The 22,211-nt window shown below is 40.5% G+C and overlaps 1 protein-coding gene across 1 annotated transcript; it reads left to right on the top strand.

Moving 5' to 3' along the window:
• Positions 1-3,604: 3,604 nt before the first annotated feature.
• LOC120044872 (lipopolysaccharide-induced tumor necrosis factor-alpha factor homolog) lies at positions 3,605-21,398 on the top strand. Its single transcript, XM_038989569.1, has 5 exons — positions 3,605-3,696; positions 16,428-16,624; positions 17,831-17,899; positions 20,320-20,464; positions 20,664-21,398. Exons 2-5 carry the CDS (start codon positions 16,444-16,446, stop codon positions 20,767-20,769), a joined length of 501 nt encoding a protein of 166 aa, XP_038845497.1. The 5' UTR covers positions 3,605-3,696; positions 16,428-16,443; the 3' UTR covers positions 20,770-21,398.
• Positions 21,399-22,211: the final 813 nt, after the last annotated feature.

Below are 22,211 nucleotides of genomic sequence, written 5' to 3'. Positions count from 1 at the left end.
ATCCAGTGTCCCACCGCTGTAATGAGACCCTGTCCATGTAGTTAGAGGATAATCATGGACCCTATTATACCATATTGTATAATTAACTATATAAATCGTTGCACAACAACACTATCCAGTCCACTGTCATTTGAGAGATCCATGTTACCGTAATGCAATGTTGACTTATTATGGTATTGTAATCATACTTTATTAAAATAAGATCACTTTATTGTTCAATTGCACACGAGGTCCAACAGAAATTTGAATTCTTCTTTTAACCCAACAGCCGAAAGACACCCATACATACACATACACTTACAGGTTTAGGAGAGGTGTGGGGGGATGCCTTGCTCAAGGGCACAACGGCTGGCAATGGCAACTAGGATTTGATACCAGCATCCCTCCGGTTGCAAGTTCACTTCCCGCCAGATTAAAGTATTATTCAATTGTAAGTATTATAGGTCATTTCTCAACACTCTTTGACTCCTAGTGACGATTTGTTGGAATGAGAAATGACAATGTTACTGACCTTTACTGACCCTGCCCGCATCTGATTGGCTCAGGCTCTTTTGGCAGACATGTGACTGGCCATTCTCAACATGTCACTACAAAAACTCCCAATCATGACTTGGAGTTGAATCGCCAATTTCTGTCTCAGATGAATGCTGCCCTCTGCTGCATATAATATGATACTGTCACGACTACTTCAAACAGGCTTTCCCCAGATTATCTCAAAGGAAACGTGTGTCTGGGAAGGCTACTGAGAAATGTTACCTACTTTGAATGGATAAACAACTCCACTTCTCAACTAGTATGGAAACATCTACTTTACGCAGGTCTGCTCTATCCAGCCTGTAATGTTTTCCATGTTTTGACAGCTCTAGGTTTCCATGTTCAGCTCTAGGTTGAGCAGGTAGTGTGAAGTAGAGCAGGCCAGACTCTAGTGGATGACATAATAATTCTGCATATTTGAGAAGGTCAAAATATATCATCCTGGTTTATTTTATTTCCGTAGCAATTTCCTATCGTCCACTAGGGGCAACGCAAGCACCTATTACCAGCTAGTGGGCCTCGCTACAGAGCTACGGCTCGGAGGATCTTGGTTTCAATCCCGGTGCTTGGCACTCATTTTAATATAGTTTTAAATGTTTTAGCATATGCCTATTTATTTTTGCAACAACACACTCACTCATAACAAATTTTAAGCAAGCTAGTTACAGTGACTCCTAAAGACATGATTGACATCAGGAAAAGAGGGTAGGCTATCAGCTGGTCGTTGATGTTGATGACTGATGTAAATCTGCTTGTTAGCTAGCTCAATAGTTTTTTTTTACTGATTGTGATTCATCTTCAATACTCTTAAATAATAACTTCATCATATAGCCATGATATATGGCTGGCTGGCTAGAGGCTTGTGTGGATATTTTAGTATATGGTGGTTAGCTAGAGTCTAGACTACCTGTGTTCAGTGCTTCATTTGTACCAGACCGCATACAGAAATCTCCTTTATAATAAAGCATTGCATGCATATCAGTGCATTTGCATAGTGGCATAGAGCAGTACAGTAGAGGCGCTTGCACACATGGGGAACATTTTTATTAGCATAGGGTCCGGGAAAAAATGGGCCTTTTTATAAACGCATTTCATGCAATTATACGTCCTTTTACATGACTGGAGGCTGGCAAAAATCTATTTTACAGCACAAATGATGGAAATGACAGACTACTTTGACACTGACAAACTAAGAATCTAAGTTCAATAAAAACAACCTTGTCTTGAATCAATCAAGAGCTCAGGCCTCGGTCTGTGGAGACACACATATGAGGAGGAAATTATAGTCCTAAAAAAGCTTTACAGTTTCACTGACTCAGATGCTCAGATCACTCTCCGGCGATGGCTTATTAGCTCATGCCAAAGGCATTTCTCTCCTGTCCACAGCTAGGCTATTTTTTTCAAAGAATAGCCTCTTCTGAATTATTTAATTTCTTTCTAAACCGACCAACCTCATCTCATAGACTAGAAGTAAAATAGTAAATGTGAATCCAGGACACTTAAATTAGTATGATATGTTACGTTTGGTATGGTTACATAACACAGAAGGTCCCACCATAACGCCTGTGCGTTTTGGACTTCTAACCCCTTTTAAACTTTGTGTGTTTTAGCTACAGAAGTGTATCAATGGATTGATAAATATCTGTACATGTGCCTAACAGAAAGGGTAGTCATTTTTTCACATTTAATACATAGCAACGGGAAGTTTCCTTATAAGTTGAGTAGTAGCAAAAAAATACAGGAAATTCAATGAGCAGCCCAACCCTAAATTTGACCTATGCACATCAATAGCAGGTCCAGTAAGCTGAGTTTGCGGTAAAAGCCTTGTGTAATATCTCAAATTTAGGGTTAGGCTGTTAATTAGATGTTTTTTTAATGTTTTACTCCTATTTCCATGCCATGGGACCATGTTAGATTGTGTTGAAGGAAGTGAATGAAATTAACTCTATGTGGAAAAAACAAATCATGGGGAAGAGCCCCCCAGTCCAGAACACCCCCCCCCCCCCAAATCTCCAATCAAAGTTATTCCCCTGTCTGTCACCATGTGCTGTGTCTAATGTTTATAATGTGGAGTCATACACAGTCAGAGAATCTAAATATTTACAGATGCAGGTTTTCCATTGTGTGCTGCTAGTTTGGCCAGGGAGAGAGAGAGAGACTCACCATCCAGGAACTTCAAAGTTACAACAGGTTGTGGAAATACTCATTTGTTTCTAGAAATGATATCTAAAATATGTCCAATATTTCTCAGACCTCTCACAGTAAATTAATTGGCTATTGATCGGCTGTTTTCTTGATATTTCCACTCCTTACAGTAAGATTTTTTTTCCTATTGACTAAAATAGGCGGTGCATTTTTATAACTATTTCATATAAACTATTAATGAATAATGAACTTTATTATTATTTTATCATCCACCCTTTATGTAAGGATGACAATCCCTTAAATTGTTGATATTTCCATCCATTCATACAATTATGTCATAGACTATAGTCCATGATATTTCATGCCCAGTGTTAACTGTATGATTAAGCTGTGAGCCCACTGCACCCTTTGTAAATAGCACCCTAAACAATGCATGCGTTTGTGTGTGACCACTGAAAGGTTGAGGTCAGGTATCATGAGTTTGTGATGGGCGGGGATTCTCCTGAAAGCTAATGACGGAACAGTCAGCCCAAACTGCTTCGAAATACAATACATTTTTATGAATGTCTTTCTCTCTCTCTCCTCTGTTTACATTTCTCTCTCTCAATCTCTCTCTCTCCCTCCCATCGTGCTCTCCCTCTCTCTCCCTCTGTTTCTCTTTCACTGAAACTTTATTGGAGCAGGTTCTTTTGTTTGCTAGTTCTAATGGAACTCTTTCATTCCTTCAGCCTCCAGTGTTATTTCAACACTTTCCTTTGATTGCAACCGCTTGAACAGCATCACAAAACACCGGAGGTCCCAATGCTAACGTAAGGTAAGAGTTTCAACAGTTAAACAATTTCCTGTAATATCAGAAACTGTAGGAGGTCTTAGAAAAGCATCCTCCTCCCTCTCATACACTCTCCTCCCACCACTTCTTCTTCGCTCTCAAGCCAAAGGTACCTCAGTCTTTCTTTTCTCCCAGGACCGGATAGTTCCAGACCCTCAGCCCAGTCGTTCACCCCAGGAATCCTTCAGGTATTTGGGCCAGGGATTAGAGATTCTCCCCTTAGGAGACCATGGACTGGGGGGGATAAGGAGGAGAGGAGTATTATGCTCTGCAGTATGCGACGCCGTTCAGGTCACGGTCGTCTTGGTTATTTGACGCGTGAAATAGTCTTATTTGATTTATCATTCATTTTGACAAACAAGTGTTCATTTTGACAAACAAGACCTGAACGGCCTTTCATACTGTTGTAGAGGTTTGGGGTTAAGAGCTAGCCTAAAGCCTGGGATACAGACAGTCATTTGTAAATGTTTATCTACGAATTCATCTGGTATGGAGCCTACCCATGTAGGATCTTAATTTGATCACCCTCTTGCTGGAGAACTTAAACGTTTGTAATTTCCACTTTGAAAAGTATCAACCCCTACAAAACGTCCACTAATTATAATCCACATAATAGTTCACTTTTCCTGTTGCTGCAGGATATTATTCCTGCTGTAGCAAACTGGCTCAAATTAAGATCCAACATCTGTATTATATCATGTTTTCTACAGCAGTATTTGTGTTATAGGAGAGATTTATGTTGGTCTGTCTTCTGTTAAATAGTATTATTATGAGAAGAGAGGAGAAGCTGTTAAAATGACTGTGTTGAAAGGGAGTGTCTTTCTGTCATCTACAGTTAGTCGTGAGGAAATCCTTGTTAGGGTGTGGCACTACTTGTGTACTTACATTGTTAATGTGAGTTCATGAATACATGATGAGATAGCACAGAGCTGGAGGAAATTGACTGGCCGTATTTACTCTGAGTAGGAGCCAACTCAGGGTAGAGTTCACAGGAGGTTGGTGGCACCTTAATTGGGGAGGATGGCTCGTGGTAATGGCTGGAGCGGAATGAGTGTAATGGTGTAAAAAAAAACATCAAATTTCCATGTGTTGGATGCCATTCCATCCACTCCGTTCCAGACATTATTATGAGCCATCCCCCCGTCAGCAGCCTCCACTGGTAGAGTGTAAACACTGACACACAACCTCAGTATGTTTACTGTACAGGCTCACAAAAAAAAAAAAAAAAGAAGAAGTCTTTTTTAAATTTTACCCCCTTTTTCATGGTATCCAATTGTTAGTAATTTCTATCTTGTCTCATCGCTACAACTCCCGTACGGGCTCGGGAGAGACGAAGGTCGAAAGCCATGCGTCCTCCGAAACACAACCCAACCAAGCCGCACTGCTTCTTAACACAGCGCGCATCCAACCCAGAAGCCAGCTGCACCAATGTGTCGGAGGAAACACCGTGCACCTGGCGACCTTGGTTAGCGTGCACTGCGCCCGGCCCGCCACAGGAGTCGCTGGTGCTCAATGGGACAAGGATATCCCTACCGGCCAAACCCTCCCTAACCCGGACGACGCTAGGCCAATTGTGCATCGCCCCACGGACCTCCCGGTTACGGCCGGCTGCGACAGAGCCTGGGCGCGAACCCAGAATCTCTGGGGGCACAGCTAGCGCTGTGATGCAGTGCCCTAGACCACTGCGCCACCCGGGAGGCCTCAGACTCACAACTTAATATAGCTTGAATATACAGTTACAGTATGCAATTTCATACTATAGAAAAACATAACCATACTAACAGCTTTACTGTACAATACAGATACACTACTTCAGAATGCAGATGTATTATTCACTACAATACAGATACACTACTTCAGAATGCAGATGTATTACTCACTACAATACAGATACATTACTTCAGAATGCAGATGTATTATTCACTACAATACAGATACACTACTTCAGAATGCAGATGTATTATTCACTACAATACAGATACACTACTTCAGAATGCAGATGTATTATTCACTACAATACAGATACATTACTTCAGAATGCAGATGTATTATTCACTACAAGAACAGATGCACTACTTCATCCATGTCCATGTACACCATTTAGATAATGTGAAAGCTTTAGTAGGCTATCCAGAGGCTTTATCAAATCAATAAGAGGAGAGATAGAGGGACATAGGGGAGGGAAACAGGGGGAGTCCACTGTCTCAAGGTAACGTTTACAACATTACTCCTTCTTAATGGGTTTATACAGCCGCCAGATAACATATAGCTAGCCTCAATTTCCAAGCTTACTTATAGCCGAGTGATGAACGAGACATGGGAGTATTAACATATAGCAGTAGTTTCTTTTATCCTGGTTCTGGGGACCAACAGAGGTGCACATATTTGTTCTTGCCCATCACTAACACCACCTGATTCAGCCAGTAAAATGCTTGATATTAAGTTGATTTGTTTAAACAGGTGGGTTAGTAATGGCCTTATAGCAGTACAGAGTAGTACAGACTAATGAGCAGTGGCGGTTCTACTGGCGGTTCTAGCTTCAAACTAGGTTTCCTGTTTGCTTATTTCCTTATACAGCTGACTGAGTGCGGTCTTAGTGCCGGCATTTGTCTGTGGTGGTAAATAAACAGCCACGAAAAGTATAGATGAAAACTCTCTTGGCAAATAGTGTCTTACCGGAGTGTGCTATTCTATCTAGCCAGTGAAACGTATATCCCGCAAGCTGAATATCCATGTCATCATTCAGCCATGATTCCATGAATCATAAGATGATACAGTTTTTGATGTCCCGTTGGTAGGATATTCATGATCATACCGCGTCTAATTTATTGTCCAATGATTGTACGTTGGCAAGTAATATTGACGGTAATGGAAGCCTTCCCACTCGCCTTCTGCGGATCCTTACGAGGCACCCTGCTCTGTGTCCTCTGTACCTGCATCTCTTTCTCTTGCCAATAACGGGGATGTTGACCTTGTCGGGTGTTCGAAGTATGTCCTCTGCGTCCTGCTTGTTGAAGAAAAAAAATATTTGTCTAATCCGAGGTGAGTGATCGCTGTCCTGATATCCACAAGCTATTTTTTGCATTAAGATACGGTGGCAGAACATTATGTACAAAATAAGTTACAAATAACTCAAAAAACTCATAATAGCACAATTGGTTAGGTGCCTGTAAAACTGCTGGCATTTCTTCCGGCGCCATTTTTTAGATGAGGGACAATGGTCGCTACTGTTTCGCTCCATGCTTGAGTTGAGGTTAAAACTTCTTAGGGATAGGGGGCGACATTTTCATATGACATATGATATGCATATTATTATTACTATTGGATAGAAAACACTCTGAAGTTTCTAAAACTGTTTGAATTATATCTGTGAGTAAAACAGAACTCATATGGCAGGCAAACTTCCAAACAGGAAGTGAAAATTCTGAAATGGGTCGCTGTGAAAGGCATCGCCTATTCAATTGCCTTATATTTATGGATCTGTATGCACTTCATACGCCTTCCACTAGATGTCAACAGGCAGTAGAACATGGAATGAAGCGTCTAGCCTGATGTGGGACCGAATGAGAGCCTTTGGAGTGACAGGTCGGGCATATTGCCAGTTCTTGGCCACGCGCATTGGGAATGTCATGTCATTGTCTGCAATGCGTTAGATAGACATGAAGAAATGCTCCGTCTGGAACGTTATTGGATATATATGAGAAAAACATCCTGAAGATTGATTCTCAACTGAGTTTGACCAGTTTATTCGATTTGTAATATCACTTTTTGAAGTTTTCGTTCATTAGCGTAAAGTTCTCTGGACACGTGAACGACACATGCTAGCCAAAGTTGCTAATTCGACAGAAGTAATGGACATTATAAAACAAAACAACGATTTATTGTGGAACTAGGATTCCTGGCACTGCATTCTGATGAAAGTTCATCAAAGGTAAGGGAATATTTATGATGTTATTTCGTATTTCTGTTGACTCTGTTGACTCCAACATGGCGGAGAATGGCTGAGCGCTGTCTCAGATTATTGCATGCTGTGCTTTTTACTAGTTTTTTTAATTTTTTTTATCTAACGCTTCGAACACACCGACTGCGTCATTGCATCACTGCTGCATAACATTTTGCGCAGCTAGGCAACTATACTGATGCAGGTACCTTTTGCAAATGGTCGCATGCGGTTGGACACATGGAGGAGAGAATCATTTTCGCAGTATCCTCAAAACCGTGTCTTTTTGACACAACTGCTGACAGCTACAGGGACATAAACACAAAAAATGCTGCTTGGAGACAAGTGTCCACGATAGTAGGATTGCCAGGTCAGTTTAGTAGTGAGCTTGTGCTAGATGTGGCTAGTTAGCGTTAGCTAGCTAACCTAGCCAATGAGGTGTGTGTGAAAGAAATAGTCATACCACCTTCCTCAAGGTTGGTCTCATTGTTGAAAGAGCCTACTCTGCCTATCTTGACTATTTATTATTGCATTTCGCTCCAACTGCATTTTGGAGGGAAATTATATTATAGGCTCTCACAATTAATTTGAGGATGTCATCGAATAAATAATATACTTGGCAAATAAATAAATAAAAAATGTAAAGAAATTATGCAATCAAACTGTTTTTATGTAATCCCAAATTTTTACTGAATGTGTGCAAAAAAAAAATCTACATTCATATTTTGCTACTTTCTGTCAAGTCCACTCATACAATTTGATGCATACGTTCGATTTATCGAACGTATGCACCACACAGAACGCACTGCAACTGCCTCTGCAACGCAATGCTGCAAGGCAAATGCAGCGTTCCATTGGAAATGAATGTACTTCTGGTGTATCGAAACGCAATGACGCAGTCGGTGTGTTCGAAGCGTTACACAGCGGTTGCATGAAGAACCAGTGTATCTTCAATGATATATTAAACATGTATCTTTCATCAAAGTCTATGATGAGTATTTCTGTATTTCACGTGGCTATCTGTAATTACTTTCGCTATTTTGGAGCCATTTCTGAACATGGCGCCAATGTAAAACCACGATTTGTGGCTATAAATATGCACATAATCGAACAAAACATAAATGTATTGTATAACATGATGTCATATGACTGTCATCTGATGAAGTTGTTCAAAGGTTAGTGATAAATTTTATCTCTATTTGTGTGTTTTGTGAAAGCTATCTTTTCTGTGAAAAAATGGCGGTGTGTTTTTGGATATTGTGGTGAGCTAACATAAATATATGTTGTGTTTTCGCTGTAAAACATTTTAAAAATCGGACACGTTGGCTGGATTCACAAGATGTTTATCTTTCATTTGCTGTATTGGACTTGTGATTTCATGAAATTATATTTTATTATATTTAAGTCTTTTCTGGGAACCCCTTAACAACCACAATGTGTTATTGTCTGAAGTGTTTCATTGGTTAGACCAGATAATAGGGATCCAGCTCACATTTCAGTTCCACAATTCAAGATCCCCAGTCTAGAAAAGTACAAGAGAAGTTATTGTGAAATCTGTGACATTTAACACCACTCAACAACACCATAAGACTGTGTTAGTCCACTGAGCTAAAGCCTGGGCTTCAAAGACAGATGGTTATAGGATAGTCACACACTGTTGAGAGATGAGGAAAAACATAATAGTTTTCCACTTCCTCCTTAGTATTCTACAGCAATTGACCCCATTGTTTCACATTCACTTTTTCTTTTAAGAAAAATTATAGAATAAGAGTTGTGTAGGAGTAGCTATAGGTAAACAAACACATGCTTTTTGTGAGTGTGGTAGGAAGAAAAAGGAGATGGAAATAAGTAGGGAAGGTATAGAAACTCTGACCAGGTGCTTAATATAACATAATACAACATAATAATATAATGCAACACAACAACATTGGCTGTAGTGACCATAACATTATGGCAATAACAAGGAAAGCCAAAGTGCCAAAGGTTGGGGCTTAAAGTAAGTTCTAAGAGATCACACAAAATATTTTCTCAGGACTCTTTTGTTGAAGATGTAAAACATTTATGTTGATCTGATGCGTTTGGGGAAGTGAATCCAGATGCAGAACTGGAAGTATTTTTAAATACTTCCCCTGAATTGATGATGCATTGAAAAATGGTATGGTTGTCACGTTCTTCGTCGGACGAAAGAGAGGAGGACCAAAATGCAGGTGTGTATTCATTTTAATTAGAATACTTGAAACCTAAAACAAAACAATAAACCAACAAATGAACGAAGACGCAACAGTCCCGAATAGTGAACACCGAACACAGGAACAGGAACACACAACCCACAATACAAAACAGGCTACCTAAATATGGTTTCCAATCAGAGACAACGACTAACACCTGCCTCTGATTGAGAACCATATCAGGCCAAACACATAGAAATAGACAAACTAGACATACAACATAGAATGCCCACTCAGATCACACCCTGACCAAACAAAACATAGAAACATACAAAGCAAACTATGGTCAGGGCGTGACAATGGTTCAAAGATGTGATGCAAAAGAGCTGCTCAGGTTATTGCTTGACATACTGTCAATTGAGAAATGTTGTGACTAAGCTTAACAAAAATAATACATTATATTACCAAACGAATAAATGACATAAAACACAATGGAAAAATACTTTGGAGTACCTAAAATGATATCATGGGCAGAAAACCCAATTAATCTCCATTGTTCATTGAAGTTGATGGGTCATTTACAACAAAACCTTTTGGTGTTGCAAATCATTTCAATGACTATCTCACTAGTAAAGTGGAAAAACTCAGAATGGAAATGACAACACTGAACAGGGAACCGTCATATTTTTGTATAAAATATCTAATAATGAATTAGAAGGGTTATTGTTTTGAATTTGGTCAAGTTAGTGTGGGAGAGGTGGAAAAACTATTGTTATCCATCAACAATGATAGGCCACCGGGTATAAACAATCCTGATGGGAAACTATTGAGAATGGTAGCACACTGCATTGTCACCACTATTTGCTATATCTTTAACCAAAGCCTAAAGGAGTGTATGTCCACAGGTGTGGAAGGAAGCTACATGAATTCCATTTCCTAAAATAGTAAAACACCCTTTGCTGGCTCTAACAGCCGCCCAATCAGTTTGCTGCCTGTTCTTAGTAAACTGATGTAGAGAATTGTGTTTAACCAAATACAATGCTGTTTTTCAGATTTAACTACTGATTTTCAGCATGTCTATAGAGAAGGGCACTCAACGTGTACTGCACTGACTCAGGGGACAGGCGATTGGTTAAAATAAATTGATAATAATATAATAGTTGGAGCTGTATTGTTAGATTTCAGTGCAGCTTATCATGTTATTGATCATAAATTGCTATTGAAGAAACTCACTTGCTTTGGCTTTACATCACCTGCCATCACATTGTTGGAGAGTTATTTATCCAATAGAAACTAGGGACTGTTTTTCAATGGAAACTTCTCTAACATCAGACATGTACAATGTGGTGTCCCTCAGGGCAGTTGCCTTGGGACATTAGTCTTCTCTATTTTTACTAAGGAATGCCACTGGTCTTACACAAAGCTAGAATGACTGTATGTGAATGATTACACACTCTATATGTCAGCACCCAAAGCCAGGGAGCTCACTAAAATTATAAATAAGGAGTTACAGTCAATATCAGAATGAGTGATTAAGAATAAACTGTACTAGTTGTTAAGGCTCTGGTCTTGTCTCATCTTGATTACTGTACGGGTAATATGGTCAAGTTCAGAAAAGACCTAGCAAAGCTGTAGCTGGCTCAAAACATAACAGCACGCCTTGCCCTCAACTGCACACATAAGTAACATCAACAACATGCATTCCAGTCTTTCCTGGTTAAGTGGTGGATGAGAGATGAACTGCTTCTTACTTTTTATTTGATTACTTTATTATTTTTCATTCCTTAAACGAATAATCTAATCTCTGCTCAGGCAGTAGCAGTCAGCCAGCGAGGCCATCTAAAGGTATATGGTCCCCATACAGTACTGTCTTTACTAATACTATTTAGCTACCCTGCCTAAGTAGAGTGCCTTCGGAAAGTATTCAGACCCCTTTACTTTTTTCCACATTTTGTTACATTACAGCCTTATTCTAAAATTTATACAATTGTTTTTTTCTCATCAATCTACACGTAATACTCCATCATGACAAAGCAAAAACATTTTTTTGGAAGGTGAACCTTTGCCCCAGTCTGAGGTCTTGAGCGCTCTGCAGCAGGTTTTCATTAAGGATCTCTCTGTACTTTTCTCTGTTCATCTTTCCCTCAATCCTGACTAGTCTCCCAGTCCCTGCAGCTGAAAAACATCCCCACAGCATGATGCTGCCACCACCATGCTTCACCGTATGGATGGTGCCAGGTTTCCTCCAGACGTGACGCTTGGCATTCAGGCCAAAGAGTTCAATCTTGGTTTCATCAGACCAGAGAATCTTGTTTCTCATGGTCTGATAGTCTTTAGGTGCCTTTTGGCAAACCCAAAGTGGGCTGTCATGTGCCTTTTGCTGAGGAGGGGCTTCCGTCTGGCAACTATACGATAAAGGCCAGATTGTTGGAGGGCTGCAGAGATGGTTGTCCTTCTGGAAGTTTCTCCCATCTAGACAGAGGAACTCTGGAGCTCTGTCAGAGTGACCATCAGGTTCTTTGTCACCTCCCTGACCTTCTCCCTCGATTGCTCAGTTTGGCCGGGTGGCCAGTTCTAGGAGGAGTCTTGGTGGTTCCAAACTTCTTCCATTTAAGAATGATGGGGGCCACTATGTTCTTGGGGACCTTCAATGCTGCAGAACATTTTTGGTACCCTTCCGCAGATCTGTGCCTTCGAATTCATGGCTTGGTTTTTGCTCTGACATGCAATATCAACTGTGGGACCTTATATAGACAGGTGTGTGCTTTTCCAAATCATGTCCAATCAATTGAATTTACCACAGGTGGACTCTAATCAAGTTGTAGAAACATCTCAAGAATGATCAATGGTAACAGGATGCACCTGAGCTCAATTTCGAGTCTCATAACAAAGGGTCTGAATACCTATGTAAATAAGTTATTTCAGTTTTTTATTTTTAATAAATGTGCAAACATTAAAAAAACTGTTTTTGCTTTGTCATTATGGGGTGTTGCGCGTAGATTGCTGAGGAATAAGACTGTAAAGTAACAAAATGTTGAAAAAGTCAAGAGGTCTGAATAGTTTCAGAAGGCAATATATGCTGCAGAGCTGTCTGACTTCAATCATTTTACTCGTTTGTCAAAGGAGATAAGGAATACTTTTTTTCTGTCCCTGTCGTTGTGTTGTGTACATTCCTCATTGATGTGGTTTGTGTGCATCGAACCTAACTTAGCAGGCTTAAAAGTGTATCCGTCCAGAGATCTGTATACAATGACGATGCCCTAACAATGAGAGTATTTTTCCCAAAGGCAGTAAGGCAGGTGAAAAGTTTAGCTCCGAAATAAACCCATTGAAACGCATTTGGCTTATTTTAGACAGATTTTGGCGAGAGTAAAACCTCTTGCTTCGTCTCTTTGTCTCTGATCTGTCTTTGAGCTAAAAATGTTTTGACGCAATGGATTATGATCATTGCAGTTAATTACCACATTTCTGCACTGAATTACTTTGAATACTTGCTTTCAGCGGTCATTACTACTATCATCCTTTCTGAACTTTGCGAGGCATGTCACTTCACCCATCTCTTCGCATAGCCCACCATATGCACTGTTTCTTAATAACCACAACTGGATGGATCCAGAAAGAGTTACTGTGGGAATAAATATCACTGAATGACCAAAATATTTGAATAAAAGTAGGCTAATGCAATTGAAAGCATCAAATTGTTGCTTAGTGAAACTCCCAAAGTCATCCAATTGTTATAATACATTTTATTGAAGCAAATAGCCTACTGCATTTGGTCAACAACTTCAATGCCGTTTCGGGCTGCTTTGAGACAAGAGCGGGGACTGGTCTTAAAACTTCTTATGGCTGCAATTCCGGTAACGGGATGATATGACAACAGCCAGTGAAAGTGCAGGGCGCCAAATTCAAAAACCAGAAATCTCATAATTAAAATTCCTCAGACATACATGTGTCTTATACCATTTTAAAGGTAATCTTGTTGTTAATCCCACCAATGTGTCCGATTTCAAATATGCTTTTCAGCGAAAGCACTACAAACGATTATGTTAGGTCACACCAAACCACAATAAGCATAGCCATTTTTCCAGCGAAAGATAGCAGTCACAAAAAGCAGAAATAGAGATAAAATGTATCACTAACCTTTGATGATCTTTATCAGATGAGACTCATAGGACTTCATGTTACACAATACATGTATGTTTTGTTTGATAAAGTTCATATTTATATAAAAAAATCTGAGTTTACATTGGCGCGTTACATTCACTAGTTCCAAAAACATCCAGTGATAGTGCATAGCCACATCATTTCAACAGAAATACTCATCATAAATGTAGATGATAATACAAGTTATACACATGGAATTATAGACACACCTCTCCTTAATGCAACCGCTGTGTCAGATTTCAAAAAAACTTTACGGAAAAAGCAAACCATGCAATAATCTGAGACGGAGCTCAGAACAATAGCCAAATTAGCCGCCATGTTGGAGTCAACAGAAACCAGAAATTACATGATAAATATTCCCTTACCTTTGAGGATCTTTATCAGAATGCAATCCCAGGAATCCTAGTTCCACAATAAATCGTTGTTTTGTTCGATAATGTCCATTACTTATGTCCAAGTAGCTACTTTTGCTTGCATGTGTAGTACACGTGTCCAAACGCTCGCGCAGATGCAGGCAAACGTCGGACGAAAACTTCAAATGTTATATTACAAGTCGAATAAACTGGTCAAACTAAGTAGATAATCAATCTTCAGGATGTTGTTATCATATATATCCAATAACGTTCCAACCGGAGCATTCCTTCTGTCTGTAGAAGTTATGGAACGCAAGGCGATATCATGAGGAATGCGCATGACCAGGAACTGGCAATCTGCCAGACCAGTGACTCATTCCCCTCTCATCCGGCCCCACAACACAGTATAAACTTCATTCAACGTTCTACCGACTGTTGACATGTAGTGGAAGGCGTAGGAAGTGCAAACAGATCCATATATTACAGGGAATTGAATAGGCGATGAGTTTAACATCGACCAGCCTCAGAATTTCCACTTCCTGTTTGGATTTTTTCTCAGGTTTTTGCCTGCCATATGAGTTCTGTTATACTCACAGACATAATTCAAACAGTTTTAGAAACTTCAGAGTGTTTTCTATCCAATACTAATAATAATATGCATATATTAGTAACTGGGACTGAGGAGCAGGCCGTTTACTCTGGGCACCTTTCATCCAAGCTACTCAATACTGCCCCTGCAGCCATAAGAAGTTTTTAACTTCTTAATTCAATTAATGTCCGATTTTTTTCTTTCCACTTAGTCTCTGTTTGGATATTGCTTATAGGCTACAGTTAGTTGTGGAAATGTTAGCTACGTTGAGGTGAGTGCTGCTCATGATCATCTTGTCAAGTTGGCTCATTTATTGCCCTTGATCAGAACATTTTGCCAACATGCTAATGTAGTTTAAGAAATAGATTATTTTGCTCTTCAGTTGCTTAGTAGCCTAGGCCTACTACTGACAAAAAACCTGTCACTTGTCTTAATCAATGTGATGTTGTTTCACTGAATCTCTGTGTGTATATTTGGTTAATTCTCTGGCTGGGCAAATAAGTGGAGGTGGTATAGCTCATCTATTCGTTTTCTCATCTATCTGCTCTTTAATTACTTGATACTTTTATTTCTTATTCTTATCCGTATTTTTTTTAAACTGCATTGTTGGTTAGGGGCTCGTAAGTAAGCATTTCACTATTTGGCGCATGTGACTAATACAATTTTATTTTATTTTATTTGATTATCACTGATTAGAACCATTTAGCATGCAGTAATGTAGCCTAAATCAAGTGCATTATTTAGCTTGATCACGTATAGACAACTTCAAAAACCTGCAGAGGTTGAAAAAGAGATGAAACGTGGATGTATGACAGCGGTTCCACACTTTCCTGTGATGCAAGCTGTGTGGGGAAAATATTATTTGTATTTTATTCCGTTATAGTCCATTATATACTTAGCCTACCATAACATATATATTTGTTGACAACAAACAAAATAACTATTGATTTTATGTAGCCTATAGGCTCAGAATATGCTATTTTGTTCTTTTGAAAATTCCTTTTAGTCTTATAATGTTTCATAGGACTTCTTAAAAACATTTCCAGATTTATTTAGATTTTTTTTTACCCCTTTTCTCCCCGATTTCGTGGTATCCAATTGGTAGTTAGTCTTGTCTCATTGCTGCAACTCTCGTACAGACTCGGGAGAGGCGAAGGTCGAGAGCCGTGCATCCTCCGAAACACAACCCAACCAAGCCGCACTGCTTCTTGACACAATGCCCACTTAATCCGGAAGCCAGACGCACCAATGTGTCGGAGGAAACACCGTACATCTGGCAACCATGTCAGCGTGCACTGCGCCCGGCCCGCCACCGGAGTCGATAGTGCGCAATGGGACAAGGACATCCCTGCCAGCCAAACCCTCCCCTAACCCGGACAATGCTAGGCCAATTGTGTGCCACCCCATGGGTCTCCCGGTCGAGGCCGGCTGCAACCGAGCCTGTACTCAAACCCAGAATCTCTAGTGGCACAGCTAGCACTGCGATGCAGTGCCTTAGACCACTGCCCCACTCGGAGGCCCAATGAGATTTTTTTTTACAGGCAACATACCTTAACATCTTTCTGTAGGGTATCAGTGTGTCAGTGTTTTTTACTATTCATGTTTTTGTTTTATTGTGGACCCCAGGAAGAGTAGCTGATGCTTCTGCAAAAGCTAATGGGGATACAAATAAATAAACACAACACAACAGTTTCCCTCATTGCAGGTAGAGATCAGTCGAGATGGAGAAAGGTTATCCCGGGGATGGTACTTCCGCCCCTTACCCAGGACCTCCCATGAACTATGGGGGGATAGCCACGGGCCAGGGCCCCCAGCCAGGCTTGTACCCCCAGCCCCCAGGTGGATACCCTGCCTCCCCTGGTCCTCCACAACCAGGGTTCCAGCCTGGTCCCTACCAGGGAGGTGAGTGTCTACTGGTTCATATTGTACTTTAGAAGGCTGGAATTACTGTATATTGTGCGTGTGAAAACCAAGCATTTTCACAAATGAGTTTTTGCAACAAAAAATACCTCTAGCTTAGAATGTTTGTTTCTATATTTTTTCTTCTTCGCCATTATCAACTACATCTTAGAGACAACAGGACACACAACAAACACTTTTAAAATACACATTTGGGTCTATGGAGATGAATTGAAAGTTCTCTGCCCCTTGTGGCAACTACTGTAGATATGATACAATCAGCCCAAGCCAAGTCAGAACACACAACAACAACAAACAGCCTGATTGGCGGTTGTCTGCATGTCTGTCTCTCCTGCTCTTTGTTCACACTGGTGTAGAATGGAGACATTGGAAAGTCCCCTGTCCTCCAGTTCTCCCAAACCATTCAAGCACTTATAAAGTATGAACATACTGTTTAAAAAGTTATCTTCAGTGTTCTTTCCCCTCCTTTGAATTATATTGATTGTGTTTTGGATTACAGCACAGCAAACACTTACCTCCTTCAAGTACTATTTTGCAACACCACTTTGGAAACCCTCCCCTTCAATGTCAATAAACACTCAAACACCTACGCACACAATAAACCTTGACCATTATATGTAACTATGCACATTCTAGTAATTTATCACTGTACATGCTCTTATCCAGACATATGTAAACAAGCTCATATCAAGGGAAGAACAATCATACAGTCAATGGTGGAAATGGGGTGGAACCCATTGGAACTGGAAATGGGGTGGAACCCATTGGAACTGGAAATGGGGTGGAACCCATTGGAACTGGAAATTAATTTGACTGGGAGTGAATTTTGTTGATGATATGGTGCAACTATCTGAATCAGTTTGCCCCCAGACCCCCCTTTGTGGGTTAACCCAGTTAAAATGATAGTTCAGCAATGTTACATATTTAGACAATTTTTTCCTAACCTTGAAAGGAGTATGAGCAAGCAACCTTCAACAAAAGACTGCTTTCGAGGTAAGAAAACAATATCTAAATAAAGGCAAACCGCTATGTAAAACTGTAAAACTCCCTTAAATGTAAAACTCCCTTTAATCAAGTCCATTTCCACCACTAGATACAATCTTATTCCACAGTACGTGGTGGAATAGTAACAATATGTTCATTGCATTGTGACCACATTGTGATTGGGATCTTACTCTCCCATTCAAGGTCCCCAAGCAGGTGTGTACCCACCTCCACCACAGTACACCTCTGGACCAGGTGGACCGGTGCCAGTCGGTGAGTTGATACTTCCACTTCCACCACACACACACACAGTGTTGTACAGCTAACCTTGTGGGGACACAGAATTTAGTCCCATTAAAAATCCTATTTTCCCTAACCCCTAACCTTAACCCTAACCCTAACCTTAACCTTAACCCTAACCCCAAAACCTAACCTTAACCCTAAACGTAACCCTAGCTCTTAACCCTGACCCTAAAACTAGCCCTAGCTCCTAACCCTAATTCTAACATTAACCCTAAACCCCCTAGAAATAGCATTTGACCTTGTGGGGACTAACAAAATGTCCCCAGTTGGTCACATTTTGGTTTGTTTACTATACTTGTGGGGACTACACACACACACACACGCACACACACATAATCAAGGTTAATTGGGGTCAATGCGAGCTAAATAAGGAACTTACTCGAAGAGTAACCCAAATGCATGACATGACATGTTTGAACACAACTTGTGACTTCAACTTGTGACCTGAGTAGAATTATTTCCCCGGAATTGACCCAAACTGCCCCCTCCAACACTAGCTGTACATAGTTCAGACTGAAACAGTATCGTTTAGTCCAGTTGCCCACCACAGCGCATTCATATGAAAATGTGAACATATTCAGTCTCTCTGTGTGGGCAGCCTGAGCAGTGCCTGCTTGTACAGGAAGGTCCTGGACAGGAGAGGTGGGCGGGAACAGGAATTCATGGAAAGAATTGAACATAGCATTTTCAGGAATGAGAAAGGAAAGGGAAATACCGGGGAAAAAACTCACAGAATATCTATGAACTTTATCCAAAGCTGCTCTGAGAAACCAGGGGATATGAAGTTACATAATGTCTCAGTCAGAGCTACTCTGGGAAACCAGGGGATATGAAGTTACAGAATGCAAAGTTCAGAAAGCAAAATCTGTGTATACATTCATAAGATAACCAGTTAATGTTTCCATCCATATTTTGGATGAGGCTTTCCTCTCTGACTGTATCCCAAATGGAACCCTATCCCCTTTATAGTGGGCCTACAGGCCCTGGTCAAAACTAGTATACTATATAGGGTACAGAGTGCCATTTGAGACACAGACTCGCTCACCCATTTGGGTTGTGACCCTTCTCTAACACTGATGTTATTGTGCTGTGCCAGAGAGGTACCAGCCAATCATGGTTGATTTGATTTGGAGGCACTCTAAAATGTGCAGCAGCCTGGTGGGAATGAATGGACTCTGATCCTGGATCAGCTTTCCTTCCTCAGCTCTCAGGCAGACTCAACTAGCCTGGTTAAGATTCTACATTAAACTGGTTCAAAGGAAATATTCTTATCTGCTGTGGAGAACTGTTTAGCAGAACAAAACTATGCCTGAGTAAATATTTAGTCTTTAGAAAGGGAAGGTTATTTGATTCTCTTTGGGCTAGTATAAGGAAGTGCAATTCAACTGTGATTGTGTGTGTGCACGTGCGCATGTGTGTAGAAAGTTTATAAAGCGCAGTTGTACTCAGCAGACCACTAGGTGTCAGCATTGACTTTCACATATTTATTTCTGTCTTTCTAGATAAGGGAAATGAAGCTGTTTTCATGATCCACTAAATGGTTCCTTTTACATTACACTCTTCAATTACGCTACAATCCGTGTCACATCGGTGCCCCCTTCAAAGTTGTAAAGAAGGATGGACGGAAAGTGAGAGATAGACAAATGACATGGGAAGAGGCAAGAAAAGAAAGATGGACAGAAGAAGAAAAACATAAAAGATTGGAAAATGTTAGGAAAAATAATAAGGAAAAAAATTGAACTTGGTGGGGAACTTGGTTACCTTGACTCTACTCAGTGACCTATGCAATAATGTCTCCTAACATTGTCTCTCCTCAGTGACCCATGTAATAATGTCTCCTAACATTGTCTCTCTCAGTGACCCATGTAATAATGTCTCCTAAACTTGTCTCTCTCCTCAGTAACCCATTTAATAATGTCTCCTAACATTTTCTCTCTCTTTCTCCTCACTGACCCATGTAATAATGACTCATAACCTTGTCTCTTTCTCTCTCTCCTCAGTGACCCATGTAATAATGTCTAATAACGTCTCTTAACCTTCTCTCTCTCTCTCTCTCTCTCTCTCTCTCTCTCTCTCTCTCTCTCTCTCTCTCTCTCTCTCTCTCTCTCTCTCTCTCTCTCTCTCTCTCTCTCTCTCTCTCTCTCTCTCTCTCTCTCTCTCTCTCTCTCTCTCTCTCTCTCTCTCTCTCTCTCTCTCTCTCTCTCTCTCTCTCTCTCTCTCTCTCTCTCTCTCTCCAGTGACCCATGTAATAATGGCTCCAAACATTCTCTCTCTCTCTCCTCAGTGACCCATGTAATAACATCACCTAACCTTGTGTCTCTCTCTCTTTCTCCTCAGTGACCCACGCAATAATGTCTCCTAACCTTGTGTGTTTCTCTCTCTCTCCTCAGTAACCCAGGTAATAATGACTCCTAGCCTGATGGAGGTCGGAGGTTCGACCATGTGTCCCCACTGCCAGCAGCACGTGGTCACCAATACAGAGACCAACGCTGGCCTGCTCACCTGGCTCATCTGTGGAGGCCTCTTCATTGTTGGGTGAGAGAAATCATTCAGTAATGCTATGCTGTAGTATAGCTGTGTATATGACCAACTGGGGTAAGAAACCCGGATGCACCACACAACAGTGTTAGCCCTCTCAACTAAAGCCTATATTCAAACCTTTAATTAGTGCATTATGGAATAGGGTACCATTTTGGACAGAGACAATGAATTAATTCCACTGTTTACCCTCTAGGTGCTGGCCATGCTGCGCCATCCCGTTCTGTGTAGACTCATGTAAAGATGTGGATCACAGCTGTCCCAACTGCAACAAAATCATCTACGTCTACAAACGGATTTGATATTAATTTGACCTGACGTTACTCTACTACCTTTATCTGAAGGACTGGGACATGACACTTGAATCAAATCAACATTTCTGTAAATGTATGAGGATCGTATTCACTAGGGCATGTGATGTTGTAGTGGGCAACCCATTTTTGTATGGGTTGCCCTAGCGGAAATTCAAACCCACAAGTGCCAAGCTCTATCAGGTCCCTGGCCAGACTTGACCCTTGTAGTGACTACCAAAGAGAATCCTGAAACCAAAGACTGGTAGTAGCTGCGCTATAGCTGTTTCACTGTAGTTCTGTACTCGTCTGAAGTCCATGAAAGTAAAGGAACTTCTAAACCATTGTAATATTGTTATATTGAGATGTATCTATCACCATCATACTTCTTATTGTAATATTGTTATATTGAGATGTATCTATCACCATCATACTTCTTATTGTAATATTGTTATATTGTGATGTTTTTGTTATTACACTCTTGCAGTCGTTCCCTCAGCGATCGCGTTCTCTTTTTTCCTCTGAACGTTCTACTACTCATTTGTCATAAAGGACCATCCATTACAATGGATCTTATGGTTGTCTTTTCACTTCCTGCCTAGTTGCTCTGTAAAGCTCTGATTAAAGTTGTCTGTATTGAAGAGATGACTCAGCATTTTTTATTATGAACAGATAGGAAGCCTGAGCAGACTGCCAACAGTTCTTTGTCATCCGTTAACTGTGACTACTTCAAACCTCACTGGTTTCACAGCTACAGTGTTATAATTTTATCTCACCAGGGCTGCGTCCCAATTATCTCTCCTTTCTTCCAAAGTGTGTACTTGTTCACTTCTCTTCATGGATTTGACAGGAAATGACTTGTACATGGAAACCCCCTCTTGCCCATGGACACAACAGGAAGAAGATGTGATTATTGGAACGCACCAATTCCTGTAAAACTCATTGTATAAATTTCCTGCAACAGTTCATCAACTTTCTGTAACTAACATTTAATCCGTCCAGACCAGTAGCACAATTCAGAAATGGTCCCTGTTGGGCTAGATAGAGGAAGTGGAGAAGCATTCAACTGAGACACAGCTGACGTCTGATAGAATAAGTGCTCTTCACGAGTTTAAGTGAGTTTTCAAGTTGCAATTCAATGACATACTTGATAATTGCTCCTGATAACTGAATGCTCCAGTTTAGTGCACACTCTCATGAAAGACAATTGTTCTTCAACAATTAGAAAGGGTCACACAGGGAATGAGGGAGAGATTAATACAGAACGTTAGATGTTTGTTTCTAGAAACCCCAGTGTGCTGTTCAAAACACTCAAGTCCTTTGTTTGTGCTTTGTTCAACATGCCCGGACATGTACAGTACGGTCATTTGTTGTTGAACGTATTCACCGGAGCTGAGTACAGGCACCTCAAATGTTCTACTGCTTGAGCTCCTGCACCTCTTATTAGCTCAACA

Source organism: Salvelinus namaycush, chromosome 3, assembly GCF_016432855.1.
Source record: "Salvelinus namaycush isolate Seneca chromosome 3, SaNama_1.0, whole genome shotgun sequence".
In the NCBI taxonomy this organism is placed as follows: domain Eukaryota; kingdom Metazoa; phylum Chordata; class Actinopteri; order Salmoniformes; family Salmonidae; genus Salvelinus; species Salvelinus namaycush.
This window is presented reverse-complemented; position numbering and strand designations above follow the sequence as displayed.